Raw genomic sequence first — 11,522 nt, 5'->3', positions numbered from 1 at the left:
TGTGAAGTCATCTGACGACCACACAGAAAACCACAGGTGTATTACCCCGACCGAGTTTGATGCCAGGCGAGACTCCAGGCCAGCTCTCAGGAAAATAAGTGGTTGTGTACCCACTGCCCAGTGGCCCCCAGGTTCAATCTTGATCATTCCCATTACAGGGGCTTAGCCGTGATTTTAAGTTTCAAATGTGTCTTTGCTGACATTTATGTTAATGTAAACATTAGCAAATCCATTTTAGAAGGGGAATTTCCCTTGGTCCTCATTCAAGATTCCAGCTAGAGTCACCTGGGGCATGTCTCTGCTCTGTACATGCCTGGACCACAGGCCCTGATGTTCCCTTCCAGCAATCTGGGTGGCACCCAAACATGTGTGTGTGGCCTCAGCAAGTTCCCTGGGAGAGTATGAGGTACCAATCCAGGTGAGCCGGGACAGGGTTAGAAGGTCGCACAGGGAGGAAACCTGCAGAGGCGGAGGGTGAGAGAGCATTAAGAAATAAGGAACGTGGGATACTGACACCAGCCACTCCGGAACCTCTAGGGTGGGTTTAGCGGTCAGTTCTTCAGTTCTTCCTTGCAGTACATGATGTGGGTACCCACTGAGGCCAGAAGAGGGTGCTGGATTCCCTGGAGCTGGAGTCACAGTTGAGAGCCACCCAACTTGGGTCCTGGGACCAGAACTTGGGCCCTCTTGCAAAAGTAACACATGCTCTTAACCTCTGACCTTTCTCTCCAGGTCCCCTCTCCCCCCCGCCCCCGTACCCCCGCAAGCAATTCTAACACACCCTCCAGGCTTTCTCTGTACAGGATGAAGTTGGAAGCCCCCAGGAACAGAGGCCCCGGTGACTTCTCCAATCCACTCCATCACTAATCTCTTTTTTAAAATATGTGTGTATTATATGTGTGTGGATGCATGAGTCTATCAAGAGAGTCCCAGAAATGGCGGGAAGTCAGGCTTGGAGACTTGTGCCCTCCGACTCCCACAGAGCCATCTCACCGGGCCCCATCCCCACCCTGTTCATCCCCAAGCAGAGCAGAGGCCCCGCCCCGGTGCTAAACTGTTGGATCTGCCCAAGGGGGACGCCTGGTCCTGAGCTCCCCCTCTCCTAGGCCGGCGGTTCATTCTTCTGGTATCTGGCAAAATGAGGGTCCCCAGGAGGGCAAGGTGCAAAGGCGCAGGGTGGCCACAGAGCCCCCAGAGTGCCTGGGGTAGAGTGATGGGATCGGGGCGCTTGGACCTGGGTGCCCAGGTCCCTCCCCGTGTCCCCGGGAGAGCACAGCATGGGAACCCGGCTGGGCTCACGGGGCCAGCGCCCTCTAGGCAGCGGAAGTGGCGCGGGCTGTACATCCGTCCCCGCCTCGCAGAGTTGGGAGCAGACAGGCAGGGTTGGGGGGGTGTGCGGGAAAAATGCAAGAGCAAAGTCTTTGCACCATGTAGAGCGAGCCAGGGGGCCCCGGGAGCGGCGCCCCAGGTCTGCGGCCATGAACGCGAGCGACAGCTTCTCAGGATCAGTGCAAAGTAAGTGCTGGGCGGATGTAGCTGGTGCCGGGCCCTGGGCGCAACCGGCAGGCCCGGGGCTGCGGGATCCTGGCGACCGCGCACCTTGCACGCCCCTCCCCAACCCCATCCCAGACAGCAGCTGGGCTGGGAGCGGAACTCCTGCTGCACCACCACCCCACCCCACCCCCAGGAGGCATGGCCTGGGGAGGCCGCGCGAAGCAGAGACAGTCACCTCCTCCTCAACCCGCCTGGCAGAGTTTGGGGCACAGTGGAGGGAAGGAGAAAGTGGGGTGATCTGGTAGGGAAACTTCTGCCTTAGTGGCTCAAGTTGGAGCACCGCTGAAAGGCTTGCGGGAGGGTTTGCAAAGCTCTCCCTGCACTCCCAGTGGGGGGGGATGTAAGGAAGACCACGCTGGGGTGGCTTGCTCTGAGTTTGGGATTCTCTGTTACTTTCCTGACATCACATCAGCTTTTATTTTACCCCCTCCAAGTTCTTAGTATCCCCCTGTGCCTTTGTTTCCCAGAGTTGGGCCAATAACTGATCGGGAGGTAACCTCCTGGAGCGCCAGCATGTTTAAAACAAGGCTGCTGGGTCCGCCCCCGCAGGTCTCCGGGGGTGGGGCCAGAATCTGAGGTCTTCCCCTGCTGCCTGGAGCACCGGAAGTTTGAAAAGCCCTGGCCAGGGTTTGCCTACACCTGACTCAGTTTGCTAACTGCTGTTCTTGGAGCCACTGGGTCCCAACTTGCCTGGGTGTGCCCTGCATGACTTATGAAACGGAGAGGTTTCCCTGAACCCCAGTCCCCACCCCATCGTGTCTCAGTGTCCCCCAGTGACATGCACTTAAGGTTGTGTTTAAAGAGGGAGAACCCCACCACGTGACCTGCTTTGCATCCCGGGATCTGCCCCCTTACAGGCATTAGCTCAGTCCATCTTCAGGGGTCCTAAGGAGAGACTCGTCTTACCCTCATTGGAAAACCCAGGGCTAAAATCAGTGTTGATGATAAAAAAAGACCCCGTTGTGACTTGTTCCTTTTGTGAGTACCAGAAGCATAACTTAGTACTAAAACTGCTTCATCCTGGACACCAATATTATTCCACCACGAAGACACCCTTAGCTGAGGAAATATGGCTACATTCTCACTGTTTTCGTAGTATTGGGACTGTCCCTGTAGCCACCGGGCCGCAGCAGTCCAGAGGAGGAAGGCCTTGTTTCTGCCATCTGTTGACTTCTAAAGGCTTCTGCAAGGTGACTTACAAAGTGTCCCTCCCCCAGCATCACTTTCCCTGGGACGTCTACCACAGGACACCACAACACACAAATGCCTTGTCGTAGTCCTGAAAGAAACTGGACAGAATCGAAACAGCTTATAATTTTCAGAAAATTGCATTGTACAGACACTGTGTCTGGTAGTGTTTAACTTCACTGGTTACAGGCATTATTATATGATGCATGGACATGTTCCCACTGAACAATTACATGTATGAAGGATGTTAATGCTTATGTGGTATTATGTAGGGAAAAGATTAGCTTCACAATAAAATGAAAAAATTGAAAATTTAAGCATAAATAGTAGAAAATGTGTTTGTAATGTCCATGAAAGGTACAAATGAAAACATTATGAGTTTTTTATTTCTGCCAGTTCTTACTATTTCTTCCAGATTTTATTTTGTGTTTTATTATAATGCAAGAGAAAAAAATTAAGATTTTATTTCTATTTTTAATTATGTGTATATAGGGATAGATATGTGCTTTTGAGTGCAAGTGCTCATGGAGGCCAGAAGAGGGCGTCAGATCCCCTGGAGCTGGAGTTGCTGGTTATGAGCTGCCGAGCATGAATAAGTTCTGGAAACTGAACTTATATCCTCTGTGAGAGCAGTAATACTGAGCCATCCCTACAACTCCACAAAAGAAAAATTTAAGAATAAAAATTAAATTTCTCATGTTGAGACTTACTAATTGTTATTTTTTTAAGATTTATTTATTTATGTATATGCATGCTCTGTCTGCATGTATGGCCTGCATGCCAGAAGAAGGCATCGGATCTCATTATAGATGGTTGTGAGCCATCATGTGGTTACTGGGAATTGAACTCAGGACCTCTGGAAGAGCAGCCATCTCTTCTGCCCAATTGTTATCTTATTTAACAGACGTTTATATAATGCTTTCTGCTGCTGCTGTTCTGAAACAAGGTCTAGGTGTTTCAAAGTGGACAAGACCCAGGAGTTAGTCCTCCAGCCTCTACCTCTGGAGTGGCTGGGATTGCATTACTGGCCTGCACACCACTCTATTTTTAGGAGGTACTGGGGATCGAACTTGGGGCCTCAGATATGTAAGGCGAGCCCTCTACCCACTGAGATGCATCTGAAGCTATATTACTTTCTAATATAGAACCAGGTACTATGTTAGTTACCTCGAAACTCTCAATATAGTATTAACTCTCTCTCATTGCTATAGAAAAATGATGTTCCTGTCAATTAAGAGTGAATTTAGTCTACAAGTGTCAGAAAAACCTGAACCATTCTAATTCGTTTATACTGGGGTTACATTCAGGGACCAGGGAAGTTAAGAACAAGAATCAGGGATTCTAGCATTTTCCTTGTAGTTATCAAGTGTCTGCAGAAGTGCCAGCATCACATCTGTATCAACAGATAAAGAGGAAGCCTGCTCCCTTTGTAGTGTGTGTGCTGGAGGAGTCCACACATCAGTCAGGGGCTACCGTTGTCAGGGACCACTGTTGTCAGGGACCACCGTTATCAGGGACCACCGATGTGAACTATGGGTTCCAAGGTGATGAGGCATTTGGAAATGTGTATTGGGATGGGGGTAGTTTCCATAATGACCTTTCTGTTGGGGCAGGAGATGGCCTCAGGGCCTGGGAAGGGCTAGGCAGTCCTGCACATCAGAAGAACTTCCTTTTTTATTGGTTGTGTGGATGTGGATGCACTGAAGTGTACATCCTTGTGTGTGCGCACACATATGCATGGAGGCCAGAGGACAACCCTGCTGGTGTCCTCAGACACCATTCCTTGTGTTTTGAGACAGCGTTTCTCCCTAGCCCGAAACTTGCCAAGTAGGCTAGGCCACCTGGCCAGCAAGCACTGGAATCCTCCTGCCTCCTCCCCTAGGCTGAGATTACAAACTCACACCCCACACCCAGCTTTTTACATGGGGGTTCTAAGGATTGAACTCAGGGCTTCATGTATGCAAAGCAAGCTGTTTGTGGACTCTCTTGCTGTGGAATAATCTTCTTATACACTGTAAAGATTTGTCACTCCAATTGGTTTAATAAAATGCTGATTGGCCAGTAGCCAGGCAGGAAGTATGGGTGGGGCAACCAAACTAAGGATGATGAGAAGGAGAAGGGCAGAGTCATGAGTTGCCAGCAGACACAGAGGGAGCAGGATATGAAAGTGCGATGCTAATAAATGGACCACCGCATGGCAGAGCATAAATAAGGAATATGGGTTAACTTAAAATGTAAGGGCTAGTTAGTTATAAGCCTGAGCTATTGGCCGAGCATTTACAATTAATATAAGCCTCAGAGAGGTTATTTGGGAACAGGCAGTTGGGACAAGAAACTTCCATTTACACTGTCTCTCCAGCTCTGAAAGAACTCTCTTGTAAACATAAACCCCAGCCTATGGGGACACAGCTGCTTGCACAGTATTTGGAGTAGGTTTCCAAGAAAGAAGAGACATAGGCCGTCCACTAGCCATGTCTGCCTCTTGACATGACACTGGTCTGGAATTAAAATGTGACTTTTCCTTTGTCCCATGGAGTCCCAGGAGGCACCACGGTCCTGGTAGAGCTGACACCAGACATCCACATCTGTGGTATCTGTAAGCAGCAGTTCAGCAACCTGGATGCCTTCGTAGCCCACAAGCAGAGTGGCTGCCAGCTGACCAGCACACCCGTGACAGCCCCCAGCACGGTCCAGTTTGTGTCAGAGGAGACGGTGCCTGCCACCCAGACCACCACAAGAACCATCAGCTCGGAGACCCAGACCATCACAGGTACAGCTAGGCGGGGACGGGGAAGGAATGGGCAGAGGTGGCTGGCTGCATCCCCCACCTCTGTTAGGAAGGCCTGCCCAGGGCCTAGTCCCTCGCCCGCTGGGAAGCAGCTGCTGGGCCGGGTTTGGAGGCTTCTAAGTTCAAACCATGAGTGTGAATAGTGAGAATGTCATGTGTGTAAGCAAAACAGACAAAGGCCAGGTTTCTAAGCCAAACCTCTGGACGCTGAGAAGCAGGTTCTCGCAGATATTTGGGGTGGGTATGCACAGGGCTCGTTTTGTCAAGTTACAGAGGCATCAAAAGGTTGAATACAGCCATGTACAGGGCCTAGGCTGGTAATCCCAGTAGACACATCGGAGTTCAAGGTCATCTCTGGCTGTGCAGTGAGTTCAAGGCCAGTCTGGGGGAAAATCAATTTAAAAAATGTATTCTACAGCCCAGTGGTGGTGCCTTTAATCCCAGCACTTAGGAGGCAGAGGCAGGTAGATCTCTATGAGTCCAAGGACAGCCAGGGCTACACAGAGAAACCCTGTCTCAGAAAAAAATCAAAAAGAGGAAAAAAATGTATTTTACAGATCTGGAGTATGGGGCTGGAGAGATGGCTCGGTGGTTAAGAGTGCTTGCTGCTCTTGCAGAGGACCCACTGTGGAGAGCTTGTAAATGCCGGTTAACTCCAGCTCCAGGGGATCCAAAGCCCTCTTCTGGCCTCAAAGGGCACCTGCACGCGTGTATACACACACACACACACACACACACACACATACACACACACATTGACACACACGTATATATAAATAAAAATAGCCGGGCGGTGGTGGCGCACGCCTTTAATCCCAGCACTCGGGAGGCAGAGGCCGGCGGATCTCTGTGAGTTCGAGGCCAGCCTGAGCTACCAAGTGAGTTCCAGGAAAGGCGCAAAGCTACACAGAGAAACCCTGTCTCGAAAAACCAAAAAAAAAAAAAAAAAAAAAAAAAAAAAAAAAAATATTTATACTTTATGTTCTGGAGTACATATTATCCACACAACGATAAGTACACACATACACACCCCTACCTACGTTTAACACATATATAACCCACCTTAAAGGGATAGGCGGCAACTTTAAAAATGTAAAGTACCAGCTGAACAGTGGTGGCGCATGCCTTTAATCCCAGCACTCAGGAGGCAGAGGCAGGTGGATCTCTGAGTTCGAGACCAGCCTGGTCTAGACAGTGAGTTCCAAGACAACTGGTACACAGAGAAACCTTGTCTTGAAAAAAGTAAAGTGCCAGTCTGTGAGATGCTGGGTACTCCAGGAATTAGGTAATACATTCCTTCGTGATTGGACTACCCTCCCAAGAGAAAGAGAATTCTAAATGTGACTGCAATGAGGTTACTTATTTTCTCCCCCAGAAATAGAGTCTAAAGATGAGCATGTTGAAAAGAAGTTGGCAGCTTATGCATATAAATGTCCTTCCTATATAACGAATGTTTAAAAACCAACAAAGCGAAGGAAAAGAAGCAAGCAAAGAGTCAGGAAAGGACGGCAGATGACATGGAAGGGTGTGCCGAGCACATCAGGACAGTGGTCCCTGCGGGATGAGAGCAAAGCAGATGAAAACCAGGCATGCGTGCTCTGCGGATGCCAATTCCTATACCCTGGACAGTTTTGTGATACCTTTCAAATTAATTCCTCAATTTTAGATCTCTGTTTTAAAATTTACTGGAATACTGAGCAGAAGAGAAGGCGCAGCGGGTTGAGGTAGCTGCCAGCAAAGCCGGATGCCTTGAGTTTGATCTTGGCAAAAGGGAAGAATCCACTCCCGAGGGTTGTCTTCTGACCTCCACACACATGCACTGTGATGTGTGTACGCGCACGTACATACACACACAAATAAATAAGTGTGAAAGGATTACTTAATAAAATATACCTAAATATGTTTAATGGGTGTATTTCTAAGTATTTTTTTAAGATTTATTTATTTATTATGTATACAGAAGAGGGCGCCAGATCTCATTACAGATGGCTGTGATCCACCATGTGGGTGCTGGGAATTGAACTCAGGACCTCTGGAAGAGCAGTCGGTGCTCTTAACCTCTGAGCCATCTCTCCAGCCCGTATTTCTAAGTGTTTATCCTGTAAAACTTGATAGCAAATGAAGACTGTTCATTACAGTTTATCCTGTGGAGACAGTCAGTTTTATATGTGATGCTTAGAGAGATGGGTAAACTATGTCAGGTATCATACAGTGCAATGGACCTGAGCCTCAGACAGAGGGACCATGTCCCTGTGAGAGCTGGACAGGTGTGTGCACGTGGAACACTGTCACACCCAGTAAGAGCTTCTGAACAGGAGGTGCAGTCAGTGAGAGCCTGTGGGGGATGTTAGGGCATGGCACAGACTGTGGTAAACTGGAAAGGTCATGCACAGAGCAGGTGTTCTTTGGGTCTGGCCAATTCTGTCTTTTGATTTTTTAGCTGCAAAAAAGATAGGAGTTTTCCCAATTAAAAATAAAGTTAAGATATGTTTATTTCTGTGTGTGTCCATGCATGCGTGCCATATCACACGGGAAGGGTGAGAGGACAGCGTTAGAGTTGGTTCTCTCTACCATGTGAGCACTGGGGATGGAACCCAGGCAGTCCAACTTGGCAGCAAGCACCTTTACCAGCTGAACCGTCTCAACAGCCCAAACGGTCTCAGTTTTTAAGACATCATTGGCCGAACAAAATACATCAGTCAGCCTGACTGAGCCTACAGGCTTCTAGCTTACTCTCAAAGACCATTTGCCAGCTAGATCCGCTAGAGCTGAGGATCAGCCAACTTCCCTCTTTATAAATTATTTGTGTGCTGTTTAAAATTTGGGGCTTGAGGCTAGAGGGACGTCTCAGTGGTTAAGAGCACTGGCTGCTCTTGCGGAGGACGAGCACTCACATGGCAGATCACAACTGTCTGACTAGTTCCAGGGGATCCAGGTCCCTCCCTCTGGCTTTCTGAGGGCACGTGCACAAATGTAGTATACATACCACACTCAGGCCCACACACATGCCTGAACATGGCACACATACTACACTCAGACCTACACACAAACACATAAAACAGTTTTGGGCGATAAGCAGGATTACTTGAGTATTTTTAATGCTCCCAGAATATGTGTCTGGAGAGATTTTAGAATAGGAAAATAAATTAAACCTTAAAGGAAGTGATCAAGAAAATGTGGAGACTAGAAATCACCTTGGAAACCAGCAGGCGGTGGCACACACCTTTAATTCCAGCACCAGGGAGGCAGAGGCAGACAGATCTCTCCAAGCTTGAGGCCAGCCTGGTCCTCTATACAGAGAAGGACTACTATACAGAGAAACCCTGTCTCAAAAAAGAAAGAAATCACCGTGCTAGTGGCCTGCTGTGACCTGCTTGTATCTCAGCTAGACAAGGAGAGACTGCCTGTAGGGAAGAGAGGGATCCAGGAAGACCCACAGATCCGGGGCTGTCCTGGAACAAGTGTTTCATCCCTTTTCCTCATGAGCATCTCCCTGAAGAGAGTTTAGCCTCCCGACTTCAAAACACAAGGCCCCAGGAAGAACTGCAAGAGGAACTCTGAGGGATTCTGCAGTGTGGAAGGAAGGCTTTGGACTACACTCTGCCTGAGGTTTTTCAATACTGACCTCTGAGCCGTTTGCTTCTCTGTTCCTTCTGCTGGAAATGCCTTTCCCTGCCTTGCCTGACTGGTGCCACCTGGTGACAGTCTACCCACACAGTTTCCCCAGCACACACATGCCCTCCACATGTGCAGCCAGAGTGCACATGTTTTCCTTGCAGTTTTTCCAGCGAACCCCATTTCTTAGCACCCTAGAGCCCTGGCAGGTGGTGCTCCTCTGCCTAGAACTGTCCCTGTGTGGTCTCAGGCCAGGCATGGGGTCCTCTTGGTACCCAGCTCAGGGAAACATCTCCTGAATGGTGCAGATGACAATCTAAGCCCCAGAGACAGACCACAAGTCTCATATCCCACCTACAGTCTGATAGCTCGGGCCACAGCCTCATGCCTGGGCTGCCACAGGAATTCTGTAATCGACCACTAGAGCGCAGGGATGGCTGCCGGGGCCTGTGAGCCCTTGTTCACAGTGCAGTCTCACAGATAAAGTGGCGATTGGCTGAGGTGCTAATAACCTCAAGTGTCTGGCCTCTGCCCGACTTAGCTGTCCCTCTCCAGACAACCCAGCAGGATCCTGCTTGCCTTTCGCTGCCACACTTTTCTGGACTCCACTCACCCCACCACCACTCTGGACTTGGCTGCTCTGTTAGCTGTCAGTTCCGAGACCCGCTTGTAGATCAGGGTCCTTGGGGAACTTATTAGACACCAGCACCCAGGCTCCACCTCGGGAGGAATCAGGATTTCTGGAATGGAGACTCCAGCATCACCATAATAAGCTCCCAGGGGGACCCACGGCTCTGGCAGGTTGGAGAGTCACTCCCTTGGCCCAAGGCCTCAGTCCTACCCATGTCAGTGATGGTTCCTGAAGGCTCCCATGCCCTCATCCTGATACTTCCCTTGATGAAGCCAGGCTGTCTCTTGGCAGTCCCTTGCTGCCCAGGAGCCATGGAGTCACGTGACAAGTACATTTAGCAGCTTTCCACACCTCGTCTCTAACCCTCACAGCCACCCCAAGAGAGAGGAAGGAAAAGGCCCATTCTCCAGTCAAAAAACACTGAGGCCAGGGCCAGCAAAATAGGTAAAAGCACCTGCTGTCAAATCTGACAACCTGAATTTAACCTGTGGACCCACGTGGTGGGAGGAGAAAACTAATTCTCACAGGTTATCCTCTGACTTCTCCGTATACGCGGTAGCACATACATACACACGAAAATAAGAAATGCAATAAAGAGAAGGAAAGAAACCGAGCCTCGCAGCTCACACCTGCAGACTCCTTTCAGCCTGTGACTGCGCCTCTAGGTGACTCATGGATCTCATATGATTAGCGCCATCCCCAGAATGAGCCCAGCTGTGCCCAGCTGTCCCTGCTGGGTTTTACCTGCCCATCCCCCGCCCCCATGCTTCCATCTGCATCTAATCTTGACGTTCAGAGAGCAGCAACGGCCACAGGAGATTGGAAGAGTGGCCTCTGGAATGAGAGAGAGAAGATGTTCAATCATGACTCCAAGAAGGGGTCATAGCTAGAATATCGCCGTGTCCCCCCTGAGGAACTGGAAGGTTCCTCAGAAGAGAGGGACGGTAGGATAAGCCCCCCAGAAGCCCCGACTCAGGAGGCCCATGCTTGCCTTTCAAGAGGGTTTCAAGCATCCTGTGAGCTGACCTGTGGAGGTCACACATACACTGCCCTACTCACCCCACTCTGGGGATTTTTCCACCACAGGGACCTCCCAGTTCAGACGGCTGTGGGACAAAAGTGGAAGGTCACAGCAGCAAGCCCCACCAGCCTGGTTTTAGTCCCATGTCTCAGGGGAACCCTCAGTCCCACGAATGGGGAGTATTCCTACCCTCCCTCACCCTCCCCCCAGATCCAGTTAGGAGTTTAATGAAAGGCGTTCCAAGTCCAGATCAGTCCAGTTTTAGTGGCTGGAGTTGCTGGTCACACACTGAGCCACCAGATTCAACCTTATGAAGTGGACACGGAGACGTTCCCATTGACAGGGGAGTAAACTGAGGCTCAGTATCTTACAGTTACTATTGCTGTGATGAAACACCATGACCAAAGCAACTTGGGGAGGAAAGGGTTTATGCTGCCACATCACAGTTCATCATTAAAGAAGTCAGGACAGGAACTCAAGCCGGGCAGGACCCTGGAGGCAAGAGCTGGTGCAGAAGCCATGGAGGAATTCTGCTTACCGGCTTGCTCCTCGTGGTTTGTTCAGCCTGCAGGCTTAGAGAACAATGGTTCTCAACCTGTGGGTTGTGACCCCTTTCGCAGGATCACCTAAGATCATTAGAAAACACAGATACTTATTTACATTACAATTCATCACAGTAGCAAAATTACAGTTATGAGTATCAACAAAAATAATTTGATGGTCGG

General features: G+C 49.6%; 1 protein-coding gene across 3 annotated transcripts in view; it reads left to right on the top strand.

Annotated features, from left to right (window-relative positions):
- Positions 1-1,281: 1,281 nt before the first annotated feature.
- The window catches only part of Zfp64 (ZFP64 zinc finger protein), a 67,728-nt gene continuing 57,487 nt past the window's right edge, over positions 1,282-11,522 (top strand). Inside the window, exons 1-2 of one of the 3 annotated variants that reach the window (XM_052723960.1) lie at positions 1,282-1,515; positions 5,279-5,512. In XM_052723960.1, the coding sequence (XP_052579920.1) occupies positions 1,479-1,515; positions 5,279-5,512 (271 nt within the window). In that variant the 5' untranslated portion in view covers positions 1,282-1,478. The remainder of the gene's footprint in view (positions 1,516-5,278; positions 5,513-11,522) is intronic. The other 2 variants (XM_052723959.1, XM_052723958.1) reach the window with 2 other exon arrangements.

This window comes from Peromyscus californicus, unplaced genomic scaffold (genome assembly GCF_007827085.1).
Source record: "Peromyscus californicus insignis strain IS unplaced genomic scaffold, ASM782708v3 Scaffold_7__1_contigs__length_154581171, whole genome shotgun sequence".
NCBI lineage: Eukaryota > Metazoa > Chordata > Mammalia > Rodentia > Cricetidae > Peromyscus > Peromyscus californicus.
The sequence above is the reverse complement of the archived record's forward strand: the minus strand, read 5'-3'. Positions and strand labels throughout refer to the sequence as shown.